Source organism: Vulpes vulpes, chromosome 1 (genome assembly GCF_048418805.1).
Source record: "Vulpes vulpes isolate BD-2025 chromosome 1, VulVul3, whole genome shotgun sequence".
NCBI classification, from domain to species: Eukaryota; Metazoa; Chordata; class Mammalia; order Carnivora; family Canidae; genus Vulpes; species Vulpes vulpes.
The window spans coordinates 136,960,392-136,984,130 of record NC_132780.1 but is presented as its reverse complement, the minus strand read 5'-3'; the positions used below and the strand labels follow the sequence as shown (position 1 = coordinate 136,984,130).

Here is a 23,739-nt window from a genome sequence, read left to right as displayed (position 1 = left end):
GGCAGTGGAGCCCACATTGGGTGCCACGGGTATGGGTGGTGTGTAAGAAACGGGCAGGGGGGTTACCCCGTAGGAGTAGAGAAACTCACCTGCCCACCCCTCATGCAGAATTCATACCACCCACCCCGCAGGACCCCTCTGCGCTTTTTTTTTTAATTAGTGAAGGAGTTTACAGTTTAACCATCTAGTCATCTTAAATTCTAATAAATGGGTAAGCTTATTAATTCCTTATCATCAGAACCCCAGGCTTCAAGGGTGGGTGGTTACTTATTACCCAGAGCCACCGGCCATGGGGTCAAGCAAGAGGGAGAGGAGGAGGGAGCCAGTAGAGGGGCTATTCACAAGGCCCCTGGGTCTGGTGTGCTCTGCAAGATGAGACGAGAGAGGAGACAGAGAGGAGAGAGAGGAGACAAGGGCCGAGTCAGCCACAGCCTACTCTCAAGGGTACCAGTGTGACCGGGAGGCATGGAGGTGGCAGGTATCAGGACAGGTTTTGTACCATGGAGGCATGAGTTCGGGGGGCTGTCCGTGGTGGTGGGAACCTTGTCCTGGGGGTTCCAACAAGGGAGCTCAAGGCAGGCAGCCACAAGAGCTCCAGAGAGCTTCAGAGCTTCATGGAACAGATTGTCCTCTCCCACAACTGGGGTAGCGGGAAAGCAGGGCCACGCAGGAGAGACCTGTGGCCCTCAACCCTGACGTGCCTCCTGGGCTCTCATCCTTCCCCACCCTCCTGCCTCCTTCCTCTAAAATCTTGATGGTTCCAAAGTCTGCAGGGCAGCTGACTCACCAGGGCTGGGACCTGTGGGGGCTTTAGCCCTGAAGATAGGTGGGGTGGGGTGAGGTGGGGGAAAGGCAGTGGGGCAGAGAAACACAGAGCCATCAAACCAGGCTGCCTGAAACTACTGGGACTGCCCACCTCCTTCCCTGGAGCCAGAACCCACCCTAAACACCACCAGCACCCATCCTGGTTCCCTGGAGGGAGTGGTTGTGAAAGGCATACATCTTGGAGACTGGGTTACTCATTAATATTGAGTACTTACTAGCGCCAGATTCTGTTCTAGGAGTCAGGGAGGAGTGAACGCTGCCTTCAGAGCTCATAGTCTGTCTGGGGAGATAAACCATTGTCCAAAGCCCCAGTCTTCTGGGTGGGGGTGCCTGGGAAGGAGGGCACTGCTGTTGACAGCTAGCCCATCTATCTTGTCCAGGGCTCTGAAGGCCCCGTACAGCAGGTGTACATCCCCAGAATGGAGGTGGCCTCCCCACCCCCCTTCTTCTTCCCACGTTCACTTTTCTGTTTGTTACCTGTGTTGGAAGCACACCTGTATGCCCAGCATCGAGCCGTGCATGATTTCACATAATCTGCACCCGAACCTGACAGTCTTGGTACTCCACCTGTCAGATGCAGAAAGTGAAGCTCCGAGAGGGGGGAGAGGACATGGCCCACGTGACCTGCTGGTGAATGGTGGTAGAGCCCGGATTTGAATTCAGGCATGTCTGCTTCAAAGCCCAGGCCTTCCTTGGTCTGTCCCCGTGCTGCTCGTGGAGGGTCCCAAACATGGTATTTAGGACTTTGAAGTGGATTGGCCTTCCCAGTGTGTGTAGTCCAGGCCAACATGCAGACCTGAGCTCTGGAGGATGGGAAGCAAGCTGGCAGGAGGTGGGCCAGCCAGCCAGGCTGATGGTGAACTAGATCTCCCTCAGGTCATCAGCCCTGGAGGGGGAGATGGCAAGTCAGCAGTTCCTGTGACCTCGTTTGTGGCCTGCTCGAGGGCTGTTTTTAGAAACCTACGGTGGATAGTGACTTCCCCATGTTTGCTCCTTCCACCCGCTACAAGGTCGGGGCAAATCGAACCCGCCTGGGGGTTGGGCACAGGGAGCCTAAGCATACACTTCTCCCAAATAATACCACGACTAGGTCCGCCCAGCCCTTTCACAGCTCTTCGCCACCCGTTACCTGTCCCCTTCCCCGCTCCACTTTGGTTGGCATTTCTCAGCCCCTTCCTGGGATGGGTGGTAGACGGTCTGGTTGTTTGATAGAAAGGGCCCTCAACTGAGAGAGAGTCAGGGGTTTCTGGCTGGTTCTGCTCTGCACTTTGTCATCACCTTGCTGTGTGACTTCTGTGTTATTAGCCCTCTCTGATTTCCTCAGCTACAGAATGGGAATAGGAATATCCATTTTGCCTCTTTTTCCTACAGTGTCTTGGTCTTAAATGGTGTTAGGGCCAGAGGAGTTCTAGGTATGAGAGGTGCCTGATGATGGGTGGGTTTGGGCTAGGGGCTCTAACAAGGAAGGCCAGGAAGGGAGCCGTCAACAGAGAGTTCTGCTGGCTTGCTTGGGAAGGACAAGCCAGAAGCTGAACCCTGTGCAGGGCCTCTCGCTCCAGAGTCCCCGTGCTCCCATGTGGGGGTCCTGGCTGAACAGTTTTCTCTGCATCTGTCAAGGCAGAGAGATGTCAGACACTCCCAGGATTTGGTTTCTGGGGGCATGGAAGGAGTCAAGTCATGAACCCAGGCCGCAGGCCACAGCATCCCAGAAAGGGAACAAATAGCAGCACAGGGCCATTGGCCGGGCCACAGTCACCCCGGCAGGACTATGGGTGTGAATTGGTGGGTAGAGAAGCTCAGGTGGCCAAAGGATGTCCCTCTTGTCATTAGTTGTCTCATCTGCCTTGAGTCCTTAAGTAGATGAATCAGGAGGTGGATTTGAGACTATAGTTATGGAGGGTCATCTTGTGTTGGGGTGGGAAGAAATGCTTTCCTACTCCCATGGCCAGCTCTTAGGCAGCAGTGCTGTGAGACCCAAGCTGGGCCACAGAGGTCCCCTGTGCCTATACACACAGGCATTTCCAGTCTTACTCATCTGCTGAGCCTTCCACGGGCCTGAGAATACTTGCTGACGTCCCATCCTGAGTTCAGACCCCACCAGCCCTTCACTGTTTGCTTTAGCCAAACCTGCAGCCCTCCCAGGTCAGCCAGTCCCTGGACTCAGCTCTCATGGGAGGGGCTCCCAGCCAGAGAACAATGGGGGCAGGGTCACCTGCCTTGTTTTTATTGTCCATCCTGAGTACAGACAGGGCTCTGAGGCCTGAGAAAGTCGGAAATCCAGAGATTTCTGCTGAAAATGTGCTCACCTCTGGCACAGACTTGCCCCAGTGAGCATGAGATCTAGCAGTGCTTCTGCAGTCCGCGAAGGCTGGTGAGAGATGCCTCAGGAGGGTGTGCAAGGGGCAGCCCAAAGGTGGACCGGAGGACAGCCATGCTTCCAAGGCCTGCTGCACTGGGGTGGGGCTGGACTCCAGTCTTCCTTCAACAGGGAGGATGACTTGGGTCTAGGGCAGTGGCTTTGAATTGGCTCTATATAGCATTAGAGTCACTTGGGGCAGCTTTAAGCATCTGAGTTCCATGCCCCAGACCATTTCTGGCTGATTCCCTGAGGGTAGGACCCAGGCATGAATACTTTCCCAAGCTCCCCCCAGACCATCTCTATGTGCACCCCAGGATAGGCACTGTAGGAGTGACCCCTCAGGTGTGCATGGAGGAGAGGGCGTTGGATCACTTTCTACCCTGCCTAATGAGGTTGCGTGGGTTTCTGTAGGTGTGACCAACACTGCAGGGGATTGTGCTTTTTATACGCAGCCCCACCCAAGACACCTGGGCTGAGGGAGGGCAGCCCGGACCAGCACTGGCACATTACTTTAAGGACCAAAGAGGAGTGGATGCACTGAGGCACCTTCTCCATCCTGCAGTAGGACCTATGGGGGCACTAGAAAGGAAGTGTGATTCAGGAACAGGGTTCACTCCTGACCTGGGTGACCTCAATTGTTGGGGGCTCAGGAGGTGCTGGAGCTGGTGGCCAGTGAGTGGAGTCTTGAGAATGAAAATGTGTTTTCTCGAATGTGCTATGGACTGGGGATTTGGGAAGTGCTGAACTGGGCTTAGACATCATGGTTCTGGGCAGAGAAAAATAGGACTTGTACAGGCAGGGGGACCCCAGCAAGTCACTAGGCCAACCTCCTCATTTCACAGAGAAGGGAATGGGCAGAGGTCAGGGGTTTCTGGAGAATCTCGGCAAGTGACTGGCCGAGGGGAGCTGAGCCTGGGTCTTCAGCCATCCTAGCATACCTCCAACGATTTGTCTGTCTTCTTTTAGAAAACCCTTATACGATTACTCTGGGTAGGCACTGGAGCACATCTGCAAGTGCAGATAAGAAAAAGGAGGTTAACAAAGTCCATGGTGCAGTAGCTGAAGTCTGGTCTCAACCGAGACACTGTGTGGCCCTGCCCCCTTGGGTTCTGCACCTGCCAACAGACACCTGCTCCTTTCCTGGGAGCGACGGGGCCTGGCGAGCTGGGCCTGCAGCTGGCACAGGGATCTGGGTGGCACCACCTGGCCCTCGCCAGTCCCTTGCTCACAAAGCGCACCTGCCCTCCCAGCCACACCCCGGTCACCTGGGCTGAGGTGAGAGGTCGGTGAGGGTGCTCCGGACGGGGAGGTGGAAACTGGGAGCCTGGTGTGTGCACCCATCACCCCGGGGTAAAGAATCCTTGGTGGAGCTTGTTCACTGCCCAGGTCAGCCCAGCCACTGCAGTCCCTCTCAGCTCTCTGGTGGTTGGGCAGCCGGGACTGACTGCCCCTGCCTTGATGGCTGTGTGGTATCTAAGGTCTCTGTGCCTTAGTGTCCTCATCTGATAACAAGCCCAGCAGCCCCGCCCCCAGCCTCAGTTAGGAAGAGCTGGAGAAGTCCCTCTGAGTGGTGGAGAGAGAGAGAGAGAGAGAGAGAGAGAGAGGCTAGAGATCCCTGAGGGTTTAACCAACAGTCTTCAACTCTCTAATTGGTCTTAGGAGTAAGATAGTTAACAGGTGCTCACCTTCTGGCCAAGATACCTTTGATATGCCAGTGGCCCCAGGAGGACTGACCCAGCAGCTGGACAGACAAGCTGTACCCACTAGCCCCTGACAAACCCACTCCTACTTCTCAGACTGCTCTAGGGAGCCCCGGCACAGGCTCTGGGGTCCTCCCCTCCTCCCTTTATCTGTTCATTAGTTCAGGGATTAAAGGATGTGAAAAACATTGTTCTAAACAAGTTCAAACTGCACATACTTGCTTGGAAAGTACTTAAGATAGGTTTACTAATCTCCACTCAGGTCTGTCCTGTTCAGAACACCCCCTACAGGGCCTCGACACCCACCCTCAACTCCCTGTTCTGAGGGGTTCCTTTTAGACTAGATGGATGTGTGGACAGACAGGGACCTGCAGGGAGAGAGCACAGCAGGTGGTAGGTAGGCACTGTGAAGCTGAGGGCAGTCGGATGGGGAGCTGGGACGAGGGTTCAGACAGGCTAGCACCCTGGCCTCAGCTCCTCCTGGCAGACACAGTGTCAGGGGCTGTAGTGTGTGGCATTGTTTCCCTCATAGCCTGCTTGTCTTGCCTGGCCATTGGGGAAGCTGGCCAGGGTCCTGGGAGCCTCCTGGGGCAGAGACCAGGAGAGATGGGGCTTCTGAGGGATGGAGCAGGACCTACTCTTGGCGGATGGAGAAACTGAGTCTGAAAGCCTATGTTATTTACCCAGAGACCTGGTGTTAGCAATTGGGAGACCCCCTAGATTCACCGCCAGGCCAGTGCCAAGTTTCCATGAGCTTCTCTGCCCTGAAGAGGGCACGGGAGCCCTCAGCCTCCCTAGATGCAGGGTTCAGGCTGAGCCACGCAGGGGCTTGTAAGGATTCAGTGAGGAAGGTGCCCAGCTCCTTACTAAAGCATTTCTACCAGTGGTGACTTTTTTTTAAATTCCTTTTCCTGTTCTCTGCTCACTTGCTGCCCTCAAGACTGCTTGGTCCAGGGACTGCCTCCCCTTCCTACAGAAAAGACAGTCCTTCAAGTGTCCCCAGGGACTCTTCCCAGCCCCACAGCCACACACTTTGTCATCTTGGCTTTGACCGAGGGGGCTTTTTTTTTTTTTTTTTTTTTTTTTTTTATGATAGTCACAGAGAGAGAGAGAGGCAGAGACACAGGCAGAGGGAGAAGCAGGCTCCATGCACCGGGAGCCTGATGTGGGATTCGATCCCGGGTCTCCAGGATCGCGCCCTGGGCCAAAGGCAGGCGCCAAACCGCTGTGCCACCCAGGGATCCCCCCTTTTTTTTTTTAATTTTTATTCATTTATGATAGTCACAGAGAGAGAGAGAGGCAGAGACACAGGGAGAAGCAGGCTCCATGCACCAGGAACCCGACGTGGGATTCGATCCCGGGTCTCCAGGATCGCGCCCTGGGCCAAAGGCAGGTGCCAAACCGCTGTGCCACCCAGGGATCCCCCCTGAGGGGGCTTTCATCTGCCTCCCTCTGCCCCCTCTCAAAGTCTAGCAACCCCTTCCCCGCCACCACCACCCTCAGTGCCAGTGTCTTTTCTACTGCTGTATTCCCAGAGCCTAGAACACTGCCTGGCACACAGTAGTTGCTCAACAAATACTTGTTACTTGGGTGAGGAACTTAACTAAAAGGAACGTATACTCTCTGACCTAGACCAACTCATCCTCCAGTGTCTGTCCCCTATCCCAGGCAGTGTTCTAGACTCTGGGAATACAGCAGTAGAAAACAGATAAAAGTCCTGCCGTCGTAGAGCTTATGTTCTAGGTGTCTGCATTTCTCCAGACATTTCTCTCACAATTGCTTGGGAAGTTGTGTTCAAGAGATCTGACTCCACTCCTTGTAGCTGAGAAGACCACTCTGCATGGCCCAACCCCCTCTCCTCATCCCTAAGAGCACAGGGATTAAGAGCCAGACTGCCCAGGTTCACTGCCCAGCTCCACCCCTGACTAGCTATATGACCTTACTTACTGTATGACTAAGCTACTTACTTAGCCTCTGTGTCCTCAACTGTAATTGGGGGTAACAGCCCCCACATTTTTGGGTTGTAAAGATTTGATGAGCTAAGTGACTGTAGGCGCTTGGTCAGTATCCGTCAGTTAAGTGCTCAAAATCAGCTGCTAAAAAAAAAAAAAAAAAAAAAATCAGCTGCTATTCAAATATTCTAATCTATGAAGTAAGGATTCATAAGCGGTCCCCGCCCACCTCATGACGGGGCCCCAGAAGGGCCAGGTGAGAGGGACGATGAAAGCCCTTTCTGTCTTGCCAAGCACCCTGCCTGTGTGGCCATCAGCCTTATTTCACCTTCCAGGCTAGAGGCACCAAGTGATTTGGCTGAAACAAACTCAGGGTGAAAGGTGGCCAGAAATCCATAAAGGACGCTCAGCTTGCATGCCCCCAACAGCCAGTGGGTCCAGTGGAAGCTGCCATCAAGAGGGCTCCATCCTACTGCATCCTGCATAGCAGGGAAGAGCTCTTTAGTTCATCCCTGATGTCTGCCTGGGAGCTGGAGGCAAGGTGGAGAGTAGGTCCCTGGGTGCCAGATAGCTGTCATCCCCAGCCAGGCTGCACCCCCAGCTCCAGTGCCACTCCCCTGGGTATCCACTGCCCCTGCCCAGGTGGATGAGGGGAGAGGCCTGACCTCAGCCTCACCTGCCTATGTTTGGAGGTGGGCATCATGTCCCAAACTCCGGAACTGCCCACATGATGGGTGTCTCCAGGAAGGGGAGGCCTGGCAGCTGCCTCTGCCTGGGAAATCCCGGATCCCCGGGGGACACAGAGCTGTCCGGGAACCGTATTTTGGGGACAGTGAGAGCCCACGAGGGTGGGGTCAGGGCAGCTGGTTGCCTGAAGCCAGGGCAAGGGCATGTCACCTCCCTGGAGGCCTGGCTAGAAATGCTGAGCTCTGGTCAGAGTGGATGGACTGGTTTTAGGGCACTGTTTTTTCAGCTGGTGCAAAAGGGTGGAAGTATGCACTGGCCTCTTTCCTGTGGCCTTTGGGGTGGGGTAGGGGACGGACAGGCAGGATAACCACGTCTAGTCAAGGCTCTTCTGGCTTCACTTTTAGCATTCTGACCTTAGGCTACTTACTTAACCTCTCTAAGTCTTAAATTTTCATTTGCAAAATGGAAAAAATTACAGTATCTTCCCAGCAGGATTCTGTCCTTGTTAAATGAGCTAAAGGAAGTAAAGTGTTAGTACAACACTTGGTGCGTAGAAAGCCCTCGATAAATCTCCGCTACTTTATCATGAGGGTGACCCAGGCAGGAGCTCTGTTCCTTCCCCAAACAAGAGCTGGGCCCAGGCTGTGTGCAGTATCACCTTCTCCCATCATTCTCCAGGCTTACGTGGAAAATGAAAATATTGTCTTGTGTGAATTTGGGAGCCAAGTTAAAGAATCGTGTGAGTGAACAGGGGCCGCCTCCTCCTGCGAGAGCTATTTCCCTAACCCTGGGGACAGGACACCGTGTCTAATGGGGTGTTGGCCTGGCTCCCCCATGCCACACTCCGTAACCCAGGGATGACCTCAGTCCTGGGTCAGGCCCTTTGTTCTGGGAGACCTCCCCCTGCATCCTGCTCAGTGACCCTGACCAGAACATACCCACAGAGTCGTCCCTGCCAGAGCTTTAGCTATGCATGGTGGGAACAGGCCCCCAGGTCCAACATCTGGACTTTTGCCTTCCCCACCGCCAGGCCTCAGTTTCCTTATCTGTCGAGTGACACCTGGCAGGATCACAGGAAGAGCCGGTTAGATAATGTGCGTATATACACCCCCGCACAGGGTATCCACCGTTATGCAGCTCAAATCCTACTTCCCACCCCAACGTTGGGATGGAGCCAAGCTGATTCCCCGGGCCAGCTCTTGGTGCCCATGAGCAGAGAGGAGACCACAGCAGAGGGTGTTGGGGGATGCCCAGCGGGAGGGGGAAGCCCTGCTGACTTACAACTGGACAGTCTAGAACCTAGCCCAGTACTGCCACCTAACCTCTCTCAGTCTGTTTCGTGACCTGACCAATGGGCAGAACTGCCACTGGATTGTTGGAAGGGCTGGTGATGCTTCTAGCCCTGGGGACGCTGGGACCCTTCAGAATGCCCCCTTTGCCTACTCCTTGCTGAATGCCCGTGGAGAGAGAACGGAGGTCATGGAGAAAGTGGTTCCCTGATAAGCCAAGGTTGAAGGCGGAGGCTGCAGGCGATGCCCCAGAGGGCATAGCATTGGCAGGGGGAAAGGCAGGAAACCCAATGTTTCTACCTCAGAGCTCCCAACCAGAATGCCCTCTTCTTTGGTTACTGTTTTGCCACTAGGGTTGGTGTCTCCTTAGCACGGGTTGGTGTCTCCTTAGCACGTACTAAATGATTCCCAAGGCACAGATGGCCTTTGGGGGGCTCCCTCTCAGGGGGAGCAGTGCTGGCATCGTGGGTTGGTGTCTCCTTAGCACGTACTAAATGATTCCCAAGGCACAGATGGCCTTTGGGGGGCTCCCTCTCAGGGGGAACAGTGCTGGCATCGTGGGTTGGTGTCTCCTTAGCACGTACTAAATGATTCCCAAGGCACAGATGGCCTTTGGGGGGCTCCCTCTCAGGGGGAACAGTGCTGGCATCGTGGGTTGGGCCATCTTGTGAGGCGTGTGGCATCCAGCCCTGTCACCCACTGGAACAGATGAGTGGGGGGACGGATCTCCTCTCACAGTGTCATCCCTGGTGCCTGTGACAGTGTCTGGTGCAGACAACATTCCCCACTCAGCATTTCCAAACTCTTCCAGAGGGTACCACCAGCCAGCTGAGAACCCTGGTCTCCAGTCACACCTTCAGTATCCCTGATGTGCTGTGGTCGCCCTCGCCCTAAACACTTTCTATTACCAGAAGTGGATTACTGCCAAGAGTAGTGCTTTCTGACATAGCCCGTTGTCCAAAAAAAAAAAAAAAAAAAGCCACGCCTGCTCCCTCTCAGTTAGCATATCGGGTGGGATCCAATACCCAGAGTGGAATAGCGCTCTCCATGTATGGCCCGGCCCTGAACAGATAAGGTGTTGACACTGCCTGAGATTTTATTTACTTTTCTAGTGTTAGTTTGTGGACGGCTGAAACCCAAGGACTTCTCCCTTCGATCCTGCCCTGGTCTTTTCTAACCCAAAGTGTATGACATGAAAATATTAAAAGATAATCATAGCTTGTTAGTCCGGGCCCATTTTTCCCAGGGGAAGTAATGTTGAGTTCCCAACTGCCATTGCCGTGTTTTGGCTCCCCTCCCATCCTGGCCTTGTCCCCAGCTTCGCATCCCTTGCAGATTAGACTGGTCAGCCATCTCTGTACATCTTTTCTGTGTCGTTGATGAAAATATTGAAGGGGCCAGGCTCTTAGCAGGATCGTGAAGACCTCAGGCCAGCTTGATAAAGATCAATACTTCTTGGTGGTTTATCTGCCTTTAAAGGGACCCAAATTAATCCCAGCTCTGCCCTACATTTCTCTGTCTTGTCCACAGGAATATCTTTAAGCCCATCTGTTCTGCTGCCTTGTTGAAATCTAGATTTACTGCATTCCGCCCAACTTCAAGGGTTTGCAACCCCTTTAGAGTGGGAGATGCACTTAGCTGAGCATGACTTGTTCTTGACGAACCTGCGCTAGCTTCTAGTGCTCACCAGTTCCTCTTTCGAATGTGCCAGACATTCTGCTGTCCCCACTTAGACATCTGTAAGAGTTTTGGTTCGAGTTTCTAGAGTCCACCCCTTCCCGATTGTGTGAGGAGAAGGGATGGCTTTGGTGTTCCTGAGACTCCACGGGGATGACCAGATTTGGTGCTCCGAATGCCTCATCCTCTGCTCAGGGTGCAGTTCCCCCTTAAATACTCTTTCTGTCTGTGAGGCCAAGTGCCCTGGCACTTGTGCTCGACCCTTTCCGCTCTACAAGGGGTAGCTAAGATGACAAAGGGCCAAAGGGAGCCATCGCCATCTGTTTAACATGAAGACACGGGACCCTCCCTGCTCCTTCTCATTCTCCTGCTTCAGACATGGGTTTAGGGTTTTGTTTTGTTTTTTTTTTTAAGATTTTTATTTGAGAGAGAGCATGAGCGGTGGGGGCAGGGGGGGCACCACAGTCTGTACTCCATCCTATTTCAAGGGATGTCCCCTGGTTAGCCTGAACCAATCACCAAGTCTTACTACAAAGGCCTTTCTGAAGTTAGTATTGGGAAGGTCAGCTTTCCCACTCTAGGCAAGGTGAGGGCCTACCATTTATTTTTTTTAAAGATTTTATTTATTTGTTTCACAGAGCACAAGAGAGCACAAGCAGAGGGAGTGGCAGAGGGAGAGGGAGAAGCAGGCTCTCTTCTTAGTAGGGAGCCCGACATGGGGCTCCATCCCAGGACCCTGAGATCATGACCCGAGCTGAAGGCAGCTACTTAACTGACTGAGCCACCTAGGAGCCCCCATAGTTTTAATTTTTTAAGGAAACCTTCCAGATAGATGGGTAGGCCCCTTAGGATCTAAATGTGCAGGTGCTGTCATGTGGACGTGGCCTGGCCAGCTAGACAGCCGGCTCTCTGAGGGGAGGGCTGCAGGCAGCCTGCTGCCCCTCCGCTGTGCCACTCCCTGGCCTGCAGAGAGATGCTCTGGAAACATCGCGAGGAGACAGGACAGTGAGTGGTGTGCTTTGATGGCCTGTCCTATGAGCATGTCATCATGGAAAATTCTTTATGGAATCTGCAGATCCGTTTACACAGGCCTGCTGCTCCTCCAAACTGCTTGTTCCTTCAGAACAGCACCAACCCCTCCCTTGCTTCCCGCCAAACTAAAGGCACACCGCGGTGGGTTAGCACTCTGGGCTTTCCATCTCGCTCTTTTGCTTCCATCCCTCATTCTTCTCTTCCCTTAATTCCCAGACTAGAGTGTTATGGAGAATTGGGTGAGTTTCCCGGTCTCTGGATTGGGTGGCCCACCCTGGGACCCTCCTTAGGAGCAGAACTGGAACTCCTGGGTTAAATCCTGGGCCCTGCTTGTGAGCCTTCTTCTGGGGTCCATGCCCTGTCACCTGCAGGTTGGCGTGAATGGTGGAGGGACTGAAGGATTGGGAGGGTAGAGGCCATTCTTGTCAGGTTGAAGCAGGTTTGGCAGCTATTAGCATTCCTGGAATAGATAAGGCTTCTTCTGAGGCCACCAGTGGATTTCCCCAGGTGGCCTCTCACCTGCTGCCCAGAGTTGCCAGGAGCCCAGTGGGGACTGATCACATGATTTCAAGTCACCCTGAAATGTATACACCACATCTGATGATCTGGCCAGGCCTAGACCTGGAAATCGCTCAGCCCAGGGCAGAGAGAAAGATCCAGAGAATAGAGGGAAGGGGGAGTTTGTAGGGGAAGAGTCCCAAGCATGGGGAAAAGGAAGCCAGCTGATATATGTACGCCTTCAAAGGCGACAGATGGAAGAAGGCACTTAGCTGGGCTGAGGGGTGTATGGGAGTCCCTCCCACGTCTGTCCTGCAGTAGAACACTTCTGTGGAGGACTAGGGAGGAGTAGGGCATAGGCATCCTCTTATGTATCTGAACCACGTTGCCTTGAGGCAGAATAGTCTAGTGCAGTGGTTCTCAAAGTGTGATCTCTGGCCCAGTAGCATCAGCATCACCTGGAAACTCGTTAGAAATGCAACTTCTCTGACCCCTTCCCAGACCTACTGAATCAAACTCTGGAGGTGGGGCCCAGCAGTCTGTAAATAACGAGCTCTCCAGATGAGGCCGTGCGTGCTAGTAAGTTTGAGAAGCTCGGTGAGAGAATGGACTTCAAGACAGATTGCCTGAGTTTGTATTCTTACCAGCTGTGTGAGCTTGGGCAAATCACTTAACGTCTCTGGTCCTCTATAAATAATGTTTCATCATCTATAAATTGGAGACAGTAACTGCCTCTTTGTTACTGTGATGATTAAATAAAATGCTTATATGGAGTGGCACACACTGCTGTCACTTATAAATCATCTTTGTCACTTTGTGTCTCCCTACCATACTCCCAGGTAGTTTCTGATGCTGCAGGACAGGGCGTGGCCATAACGGGGAATCAGACCTTCAACAACTGGAATTGGCCCAATGCAATGATTTTTGCAGCCACGGTCATCACTACCATTGGTAAGTCTTCTGGGACCTTCAGGATATCACTTCCATGCCCTCGTGCCACAGAACCTTGCATGAGTCCAGCTCTGGTGCCATGGCCATCAGTTGCATTATGTTCTTTTAACACTTTCCTGGGGATTCAGTAAGTCCTTCATGACTGGCCAGGCTTGGGAGACTTTTCCAGGAGTCCTCACCTGGGGTCTTGGAGCAGAAACAACACAGCCCAATACCCAGAGCCATGCAAGAGGTTGAACAGATTGCTCACTGCACCAGCCCAGCCCATGCTTGCTCACTGGTCTGGGTGTCTCTTCTGGTTATCTATGACTCCAGAACTTAGTGGCTTAAAACACTACTTACTATTATTATCTTTTGCCGTTCTGTGGGTTAACTGGCTTCAGCTGGTTGGTTCTTGCTTGAGGTCTGTAATGGCAGTGGCAGTCCTGTGTCTGAAGCTGGAGTCTGCCAAAAGCACTACTGGCTAGACTTCCAGGATGGCTTCTTCCATCACACATTTAATAGTTGACCGTGGCTGTTGGCTGAGAGCACGGCTGAGGCTGAACATGCAGTGACTTGGGCAGCTCACAGTATGGGAGCTGGGTTCCAAGAGGGAAAATCCCCAAAGTGAGCATTTCAGGACATCCCAGGGAGAAGCTGCAGGGCTTCTTAGACTTAGCCTATCTGGCATCTCTTGTACTGCATTCTCTGATCAAGCTGGCCACTGAAGCCCAGATTCTGAGGGAGGGGATTAGATGCCTGCCTGATGTGAGCAGTGGCACGCTTCCACGGGAAGAGAAGGGATTTTTAGGGATGGTCATCTTTGTAGACTGTCTACTGGGGTGCCTCTGGGGTGTCTCCCTAGAAAAGACTGTAACTTGCACAGTGGTGCCATATCGACTAGTGGCAGGCTTGCTAATGATGAAGGCTTTGTCTGGTACGGGGCTCCCAGTCTGATGGAGGAGACATAGCCCATGCCGTCATACTTACTCTATAAATGATCCTGACCATAGTGTAATAAGTGAAATTGCACTTAAGTACTGATACTAGATCAGTATGAAGTGGTCTTGGAGAATGTCGTGGTGTGGGTGCATCTTGGAGGCAGGGGCCGTGCTGAGTCTGGGTCTGTCACCCCTGCTGTGGCTCTTCATGCCTCACTCTCTTCTTCCTCAGGCTATGGCAACGTGGCCCCTAAGACCCCTGCTGGGCGCCTCTTCTGTGTCTTCTATGGTCTCTTCGGGGTGCCGCTCTGCCTGACATGGATCAGTGCCCTGGGCAAGTTCTTCGGGGGACGTGCCAAGAGGCTGGGCCAGTTCCTCACCAAGAGAGGCGTGAGCCTGGTATGTCCGTGTACATCCTGGGTGCTGGGCAGTGCTGGGGGGGCCCTGGCGGGTGATGGGAGGATGGCAAAGATCCAAGAATGGACAGAGGTGCTAGGGCAAGTGACAGGAGGGCAGTTTCAGGGGGCCCCGTCCCCTGGGTGAGACTGGGTATGGTGCTTCTTGCCCTTCCCTGGGTGGTGAACCTCTTTCCAGGCCTTCCAGGTGCCTGTGCTGGATTCCCCAGTCTCTGCTTTGGGTCTGACTTGGTCTTGGCCCCCTCACCCCCATCAGCGGCAGGCACAGATCACGTGCACAGCCATCTTCATCGTGTGGGGCGTCCTGGTCCACCTGGTGATCCCGCCCTTTGTGTTCATGGTGACTGAGGAGTGGGACTACATCGAGGGCCTCTACTACTCCTTCATCACTATCTCCACCATTGGCTTTGGCGACTTTGTGGCCGGTAAGTCCTTCCCTTGTCTCCTTGCCTCTGTGCCCCCACCTTCTCTTTCTCTGGTTTCTCCACCTGGCTTTTCCTGCATCCTCTCCCTCTGTCCTCCCCTGTCTCCTAGGCTGGGGTTCACTAGGGGCCGGGAGTAGTTCTTTCCCCCTGCAGGGTTTGAGCCTGGTACCTACCCAGAGCCGAGCCAGGGGCCCCCTTCCTGTCACAGAGTTGCCTGCCTCACATCTGCCACCCGAGCACAGGGAGCTGTTCTAGAGGCTTGGCTCACAGGTCCGAAACTTTGCTCTTGCCACAGGCAGTTTAAAGACAAGAGAGGCCTTCTCCTAAGCTGCCCCACCCTCCGGAGCCAGGACGCTCCCTCCCACTCTTAATCCAGGCAGGTGATAAAATTCTTTGGCCCCGGCCTCTCAGGGACTCCGGCCTGTGGCCTGTGCTGCATCTTGGCCCTTCATCGTCTTGACCCCTGTTTGTTCCCTCAGTGCCTGCTGCCCTGTCCAGCTGACCCCAACCTTTGCTCCAGGGGCCTCTCTGGCCTCCCTCCCCTCTTCCCTCCACTACCCTTCTGCCTCATTGCAAGGGGAGACTCCAAAATGCTGAGTGTTGAGGGAGCAGGAAGGAGGCCTGAATACTCTACTGACCTTGGCAGATCGGGGCCTGCCCGCTTGGGAGATAAATTTAGGCGGAGGCACAGCCCTGCCATTGTTTAAGGGACCCTGAGCAGGCAAGGAGAAGCCTTTGTGCTGGGGTAGGGGGGGAGTGTATTTCATCATAGTTTCTCAGCTCCGGCAAGACCTCAGAGCTCTCCCTCAGTTTCCTCATCTGTAAAATCAGTTGAGAAACACAGCACCAACCTAACAGGGTGGTGGAAAATCAAATGAATGCTGTGGGTAGGACCAGCTACATCAGCATGAGCCCTGGTTGTCACCGCACCCATCACACCGTCATCAAGGGCTCTGAGCAAGGTCCACAGCATCCCTCAAAAACACCTCTTCTCTGCGGAGGCAAGCGCAGCACCTGTCTTTGGGGGACCTCTAATTTGATATGGGTGGTATAGTCCCTGCCCTGTGGGAGCCCCGCTCTGGAGCAAGCCCTCCTCCCCTTGTCCCTTTCCCAGGTTGATCCCAGTTGGAAGGGGGTGGGGGGCGGCCAGGATATATAATCATGCAATGCAGATTAGTATGCCTAGAAACGTAAAGTTAAACCAGAAATCACATAATCCTGGAGTATAGGAGATTGGTCAGAACTGTGTAAGGTGACCCCAGAGGACTCCCTAGAGCAGGTGTCAGGAGCCTGGCCTCAGAGGAGGAGGATATGGAGTGGACAGAGCCCTTGCGACCACGAGAAGAGCCAGTCTGAAGAGGGCAGAACAGGAAGTCCGGGGGCAGCCTGACCCCACTGAAGGAGAAGTCAGGGGCTTTCCAAGAATAGTTCTCCCCAGGACCCGTGCACCCAGACCCTTGGCCCAACCACCAGCCCCATTCATGTTAAACCAGTGAGTCCATCCCCAGCAGTGAAGATGCCAGCCACTCAGTCACTTAATTTCCATCCTGGTTTTAACTGAACTATAATGTATACGCCCGCCGGGTGCACCAGAACAGCTAACTGTGGTATAGCGAATAACTGAAAGGCTATTTCCTGACCCGTGTGTTGGCTGCATTACCCTGGGGAACCACTCTCTTGACTTTTGACAGTGGAGGACTCTGGGTAGGTACCAGGCTCTGGCAGGTTGGGGACTGAGATAGGGACATGAATGACTGGACAGTTACGATGAGAGAACAGGCTGGTTTCTAGTTCTTTCTTTCACTGTGCGTCCCATCCCGCATTCTGACACTGTGCCCTCAGAGAACATGGCTTTGGCCTTCATGGGTGTCCAGGCCGCTGCCGGCCCTCTTCTGACCCTCAGGGCTCCCTGTCCTGTCTGCAGGTGTGAACCCCAGCGCCAACTACCACGCCCTGTACCGCTACTTCGTGGAGCTCTGGATCTACCTGGGGCTGGCCTGGCTGTCCCTCTTTGTCAACTGGAAGGTGAGCATGTTCGTCGAGGTCCACAAGGCCATCAAGAAGCGGCGGCGGCGGCGAAAGGAGTCCTTTGAGAGCTCTCCACACTCCAAGAAGGCTCTGCAGATGACTGGTGGTACGGCATCCAAGGACGTCAACATCTTCAGCTTTTTGTCCAAAAAGGAGGAGACCTACAATGACCTCATCAAGCAGATAGGGAAGAAGGCGATGAAGACGGGCGGGGCTGGGGAGAGGGTTGCAGCCCCAGGGCTGGGGCCTCCGGGGGGTGGGCTGCCAGCCCTCCCCAGTTCCCTATCTCCCCTAGTGGTTTACTCCAAAAACCGGATGCCCAGCTTGGAAGAGGTGTCTCAGACGCTGAGGAGCAAAGGCCATGTGTCACGGCCTCCCAGTGAGGAGGCTGGGGCAGGGCCCCCCAAAGATGGCTCCCCGACCCCTGAGGTGTTCATCAACCAGCTGGACCGAATCAGCGAGGAGGGTGAGCCATGGGACACCCAGGACTACCACCCACTCATCTTCCAGAACGTCAGCATTACCTTTGCGAATGAGGAGGCAGGGCTCTCAGACGAAGAGACCTCCAAGTCCTCGATAGAGGACAATCTGACTGGGGAGGAGAGGCCCCAGGAAGGGCCCGAAGCTGAGGTGCCGCTGAACCTAGGCGAGTTCCCCTCATCAGACGAGTCCACCTTCACCAGCACAGAGTCCGAGCTCTCTCTGCCTTACGAACAGCTCATGAACGAGTACAATAAAGCAGACTGCCCCAGAGGCACGTGAGGCAGGGCCGGCTCCCCACCCCGCCTTCGATGGCTTCTGTTCCCCTCATCCTGGGGCATCCCACTATGGCTGGGACCTCTGGCCCCTGGTGTAGGGGGGGACAGCCCTGGAACTGGGAGTGGGGGGCCAGGGGCCTTCCTCACCTTCCCATCCCCTCCAGTTAGATGCTACTGGTCAGATGCAGCATGTGTCCAGGACAGGGCCTCTGTTCTCTGGCTGAATAGGCCCCCTGGCAGTGGGAGGCATCTGTCCTGAGCATGGCTGATGTATCTGATGGTTCAGAGACCTGCATGGGCTGGCAGGTGATCCTCAAGGAGGCCTGCACTTGCATGGGTCTTCGTACGTCATTCGGTTGAAAATGTCACACGGTTCTCTCAGGCTCAGGGGCCTCAGCCATTTGAGTTCACCAGTATTTATGGGCTCCTGTGTGCCCAGCACAGAGCTAGGTATTTCAGAAAGAGAAGGAGGGAGGGCACTGTGAGCCCTGGGCCCTGCCTTTACAGGAGGTATAGCTATGGTGTGCGGGGTGCCGCGTGGGGCACATGTATGTGCATCCCCCATTCCCACCTTGTCTGCCTGTCAGGCCCTACTGCAAACCTCAGTAGGGAACAGGTGCCCAGGGGAAGGGAAGGGGTCAAGATCCTGGGTAAGGTGCTGAAACACTCCTGATATCAGGACCCCGAGCAAGCTCTGAGTTGGCCCAGGGTCCTAGTCCTGCTTTTGCTCAGACCAGGCCCACCCAGAGCCCAGTTCCCTGACTCTGAAACCCTTTGGCCAAGTGATGGCAGATGCAAGCTTTCTCCCTCTGTGGGACGAGGGGGTAGCAGTAGCCAGGATGCTGCCGCAGTAAGCTCAGCTCTGGCTCCTCCTGTGCCCAGAAGAAGGACCTCATGGCTCCCTGGCCCTCCTGGCCCCCGTGGCGTGGCGGGGGAGGCTGAGGTGCTCTTGGCTTAGAAGTGGGAGGGGCCAAATATGTGAATCAGCTGCTCCCTGCAGCCACGGTTAGTCTGTGTGTGTGTGTGTGTGTGTGTGTGTGTGTGTGTGTGTGTGTGTGTGTGAGATGGTGTTGTTGTTTTCCTTTTCAAGAAAGGATTAGGGATGGGGGGAGCAAAAGATAATGTGAAACTGTACACAGACTGGTGAGGGGCCAGCAGAGTTTGGGTTCTCCGCGATGCGCACCCTAGGGCCAGCCCTCTCTGCTCTGTATGTTTCGTTGTTTTTTTAAATAAACTGCTATTTTGATATTCCTGGCATCTGTAGTTGGCTTCAGAGCCAGAGGGGAGAGGAGGTGAAAGAGCAGGTTCCCAAGGATTGGGATGTTCTGTGTTCGTGCTCCTGCCCCCACTCAGTTGGGCCTTTCTTGGTGACCTCAGCCAAGGTCATGCTGTTGGAGAGTCCCCTGGCAATGTAGGGGTGGAGGCCCCCAGAAGCAAGTGAGCACAGCTGGGAAGAGGCATCCCTCACAGGTGGCTGATGCTGGCCAGGAGGCGAGTGATCACCCTTGACCCAGACCCCCTCTCTGCCTCTCAGCCCCCTCCCCAGTCCTGTAGGGCCAGACCCTGCCCCCCAACATGTGAAGCCGGTGATGGGAGTGTGTGTCCACACCTGCGTTCATCCTGTGACCCAGGGCTGTGCTGGCTGGGCAGCTGGGTGAGAAGCAGCGGCCTTCTGTTTTTCTGTGAATGTTTTAATGAGTTCATTCTTGCCCCCACCTTGCTAGGGTGTCGCTGGCTGTCCTGGACTCACACACTGTATGTACTTAGTGGCAATGATGCCAAATGTAACTTATTTTCACATTTTTACAATAAAGCCTTGAAGATGGACAGGTCCTCCTGGTGTGTGCTGTGTGGGGGGTGGACGGAACAGAGGAGGGGGTGAGGGTCGGCCATGTGGAGGGTTGGGGTAGTCCAGAAGGGGAAGAAAAGGGAGCAGGTGGGGGAGGGGCAGGCCAGTTGAGATGAGGTGGTCAGGATGGGCTTGGAGGAGGTGATGGTTAACAGGTCTGAACGCAGGTGGGGAGGAGCTTTGTGGAAAGGATCCTAGAAGCAGGAGTCAGGAGCGAGGGAAGAGCGGGGGGGGGGGGGGGGGGGGGGTAGATGAGGCAAACTGCCACCTGACAGGCATTCATTGTTCTACCTGCCTGATGCTCATCCCCCACAGATGAGCTCCTTGGAGCTCCTTGGATCTTGCAACAGAGCCTGCCATAGGTGTAGATGCCTGTTTTACAGGCCAGGAAACCAGGCACAGAGAGGTGACTTGGGCGAGATCTCCACAGGTGGTAAGCCTGGATTCGAACCCCCTGCAGCCACCCTCCTGGGTCTGTTCCCCAGGCACCAGGTGGGGAGGAGGAAGCCAGCCTGTGCTTCTGTGGCTGCTGACATCCCCTGAGAGGGCTTCTGTCTCAGGAAGGTGGGCCAGAGAAGAACTTGAGGACGGGACCAGGCTTGAGTTGGAAGCGGGGTCCGGGACTGGGAGGAATGTGAAAGAAGGATTGACAAGGCCCCGCTGGGCATGTCTGCATCAATTTAAAGGGAGGATCCTCCGGGATTCTTGGTCTCCACTGGTTTGAGATTGGTCTCTTCCAAGGTTCCACGGCCCCCTCCCAACACCACACAGGACATTAGTTAAAAGTTGGAGTCTGTTGGGAAAAATGTAAAGTTCCGTGGTTTCAAGAGTGAGCCACATTTTTCATGAAGGCTCGGGTGTGTTTACAAAGGGTCCTATGTGTTTAAAATGCCAACCGAGTCTAGAGCTACTTGATACCATCCCTACTTCGGCCAGAACATCTCTCCACCTCTCTCCCTCTTCCCTCTCCTTTCTTCCCCGCAACCACCCCACAGGTCCAAGATTCTCCGTCCAGCCTCAAGGTAGCAATCCCATCACGCTAAATGCTCCCTTTAGTTAGCGCTTGACCACTTCACAAAGCCCTTTGACAAGCACGCCCCGGAGCATCCCCACAGGTTATTTGGCCCCATTTTCAGCTAAGAAGATGAAGGAAGGTTCAGAGGGTCTGACTTGCCAGGGCACAGCCTCATATGCAAACAGAAGCACAAATGCAGGACTGGGGTGGAGGTGTGGTCTTGGGCCACCGCGGCCAGGATTAGTCAGGAGCTTTCTGAGTGAAAGGTCTAGAAACAGGAAGGTGGGACAGCAGCTGGAGCAGAGGGTGGGGCCCAGGAGGCCCCACATTGCTGAGGGATCCAGAGCAGAGAGGACAGGTGCCATGTGGCAGGTGCAGGTGGAGGGGGGCTGCTGAGACCTCATGTCACGGGTCACTGTCCTGAGCTGCCAGGCATGGAAGGTAGGAGGAGGTGGCTGGGGAGCCTGGGGAGAGGACCCTGACTGGGAAATCCCCTTGTTGACGCCAGATTCATAACCTGCATCAGTGAGACCCTGATTTCTTCTCGGAGTGCCTCCCAGTTCTTGGTCATGCAGCTTCGAAGAAGGAAGAGGTGGGACAGTGGTGGGCAGCGAAGCAAGGCTTCCTGAGCAATAGCAAAGTGATGGCACACAGCTCCCGAGGAGGGAGGGGACTCGAGAGGCTTGTCACGGAGTTTCTAAGTCTAGGGGGTTTTATGGGCTCCTTGGGAGCCCTCCCTGCACCTGTCACCCAATCAGGTTTTGGTCATCATCCCACCTATCGTGTGGGAAAGGGTGAAGGCTCCTTCCAGGGTGGGGTAAAATCCTTTTAAGGCTAGTTTCCTCCCAGGGTACCCCAGGCCCCTTGTCCCTGCCTGCCTTTCTTCCCACTATCCTTCCTCACTAAGAGACCCTCAGGCTCACAAGGTGGGGAGGCAGGGGCATTGTTCAATCCTGGAAGTCCATGATGTCCCCCACTCCCAGCAGCTCCAACCTTTGGCCCTCCTCTGCTTCCTCCCAGAAGCCTTCCTGTCCGAGTCGTGAACTGGCCCTCTGCTCTCTGCCGGCACTGCCTGGACTCCGCATTCATTTGTTCACTGGTGCTTACTGAACACCACCCATGGAGCAGGTTCTGTACCAGACTCTTTTTGTTTCAAGATTTTATTTATTCATGAGAGACACACACACACAGAGAGAGGCAGAGACATAGGCAGAGACACAGGCAGAGGGAGAAGCAGGCTCCATGCAGGGAGCCTGACGTGGGACTCGATCCCCGGTCTCCAGGATCACACCCTGGGCCAAAGGCGGTGCTAAACCACTGAGCCACCCAGGCTGCCTGGTTCTGTATCAGACTCTTAAACACCACAGTGTGTAAAATGGACCAAACCCCCTGCACTCACAGAGCCTACAGACAGGCTCCCTTTGTCCTCATTTCTGGCTATTTGTCAAGGTCCGTCCTGGGTATTGACATCCTGTCCCTATCCCTCAAGGCTCTTTTAATCTTGTCTCTTCTATCTTTAGGTCTTATCTTTACCCTCACAACAGGTGTTATAATCAATCCCATTTTACAAATGAGAAAATTGAGGCCAATGGAGAATTTCTCACCTTTGCAAACGGCAGCAACTGACTTGCGTCCGCGTTCCTCATTCTTACCCTTCAGAAGTTCCTGATCTGATGGGGGAGACTCCCTCAGAAAACCCAGCCTGCTGGAGGAGACAGTCCTTCCTACCCTTAAAAAGTCTGTAGTCCAAGGGGCAGAGGAGCACGGAAATAGAGACTCGCAAACTCCGTGTGCCAGCTGGGCTCCCACCTCCAGTGTCATCCCGGAGGAGGCCCTCAGCTCCACGGCAGGTAACAGTTTCACCCCCTTACTGAAGAGGCCAGCCAAGCACCACGGCCCTGAAGGTTTCTTGAGCTGGGGCAGAGTAGAGGGAGGAGGAGGCTGGCTGGGCTGCTCTGGGTGGAGTCTCTGGGAATGGGGTCCTCTCTTCTGTGGGGCCCGAGATTTGAGCTCAGACCTGAAATATCAGCTCTTCATCCCTGAAACAACAGGTCCCCAACTTCCAAATTCATTTACAACTGGTTCAGGAAGCAGAGGCCAGTGTGAGAACTGCCAGGATGCGTTTGCGTAACGCAGCGAGAACACCTCCCGAGATCCCTGCCCCTTCTCTCCATCCTGGCCTCCCTCCAAGGCCCCTGCAGCCCCTTGCCTGGATCCACACACCAACTCGGGGCCTGGCACCTGAAAGGGGCTCTGTAGATGTTTGTTGAATGAGCAAATGAGGCCCCTCAGCTGGTCTCCCTGCCTCTAATACAGAGCCTCTTCCACTTGGCCATCACTGCAACCAGCAGTGAGTCCAGCATCCTGGACTCAAATCTGACCCCCTTCCCATCCTGCTTTAAACTCCTTGGGGCTCCTAGTGCTCTTCCCAGCACCCCACACCCCACCTCCTGTGCTCCAGCCACAGAAGAGTTTCTCCATCGAGCCAAGCGGCCCCAATCTTTGCCCCACACTGTGTCCAGGATATGCCCTTCCTCTGTCCGGGCTGAATCCAAAGGCCTGGTGACATTAATGGTGGACATTGGTTTCCCTGGGAGGAGCTCAGCAAGCAGCGCCGCTTCGATGTGGTTCCCGTTGCCTCTCTCCTGGTTTCACACGCCCTGTCCTGGACTGGGGGCCCCGAGAGAGCGGGAGTGGCTTGTGCACCTCTGGATCCTTACCGCAACACCCAGCACAGACGAGGGCCCAGTTTTTCACTGTTTCCTGAGTGGAGGGTGAATGAACCAGAGACCTGGCCCCTCCCAGTGGTTATTCAGTCTCTCTTCCTGGGTTAGAAGCCAAATCAGGAGGCAGATCTTATTCCACAAGGGTGAGTCTCAAGCAGAGCCGGGTAGATGATCTTGAGGGACCTTGTCCCGCGCTGCAGTGGCCCTGGTGAGTCACTTAACTGTGCCAAGTCACCCCAGTCTGGGAGGCAGGGCAGAGACACAACACACCTTATTTGTCCACAGCCCCTTTTGCATCTCCCCACACCTGTCTGCCCTCACCTCTCATCATCCCCACAGCAGCCCCAGTCACTGCTCACCGATGACCTGGGGTACTTGGCCTCTCATGCCAGCAGACCCCAAGTCCCTGTACCTCCCTAGGGAATACCTCTGCTCACCTTGGTGGCCAGCTGCCTGGGTCACAAAGCTCTTTCACTTCGGTGCTTGCAGGATTACTCAACAGCCTTAGGAGCCAGGTACAATATTTTACAGCCCAATTTAAGGGGCCTTTCCTTTCCCCTTTCCCCTTTTCCCTTTTCCCTTTCCCCTTTTCCCTTTCCCCTTTCCTTTCCTTTCCTTCCTTTCCTTCTTTC

General features: G+C 54.6%; 1 protein-coding gene across 3 annotated transcripts in view; it reads left to right on the top strand.

Moving 5' to 3' along the window:
* KCNK5 (potassium two pore domain channel subfamily K member 5) overlaps window positions 1-19,344 on the top strand; it is a 38,804-nt gene extending 19,460 nt beyond the window's left edge. For 2 of the 3 annotated variants that reach the window (XM_072731560.1, XM_025990855.2), the window contains 4 exons: window positions 12,859-12,970; window positions 14,123-14,289; window positions 14,563-14,731; window positions 16,656-19,344. In XM_072731560.1, the coding sequence (XP_072587661.1) occupies window positions 12,937-12,970; window positions 14,123-14,289; window positions 14,563-14,731; window positions 16,656-17,521 (1,236 nt within the window). In that variant the 5' untranslated portion in view covers window positions 12,859-12,936 and the 3' untranslated portion in view covers window positions 17,522-19,344. The remainder of the gene's footprint in view (window positions 1-12,858; window positions 12,971-14,122; window positions 14,290-14,562; window positions 14,732-16,655) is intronic. The other variant, XM_072731555.1, reaches the window with a different exon arrangement.
* Window positions 19,345-23,739: the final 4,395 nt, after the last annotated feature.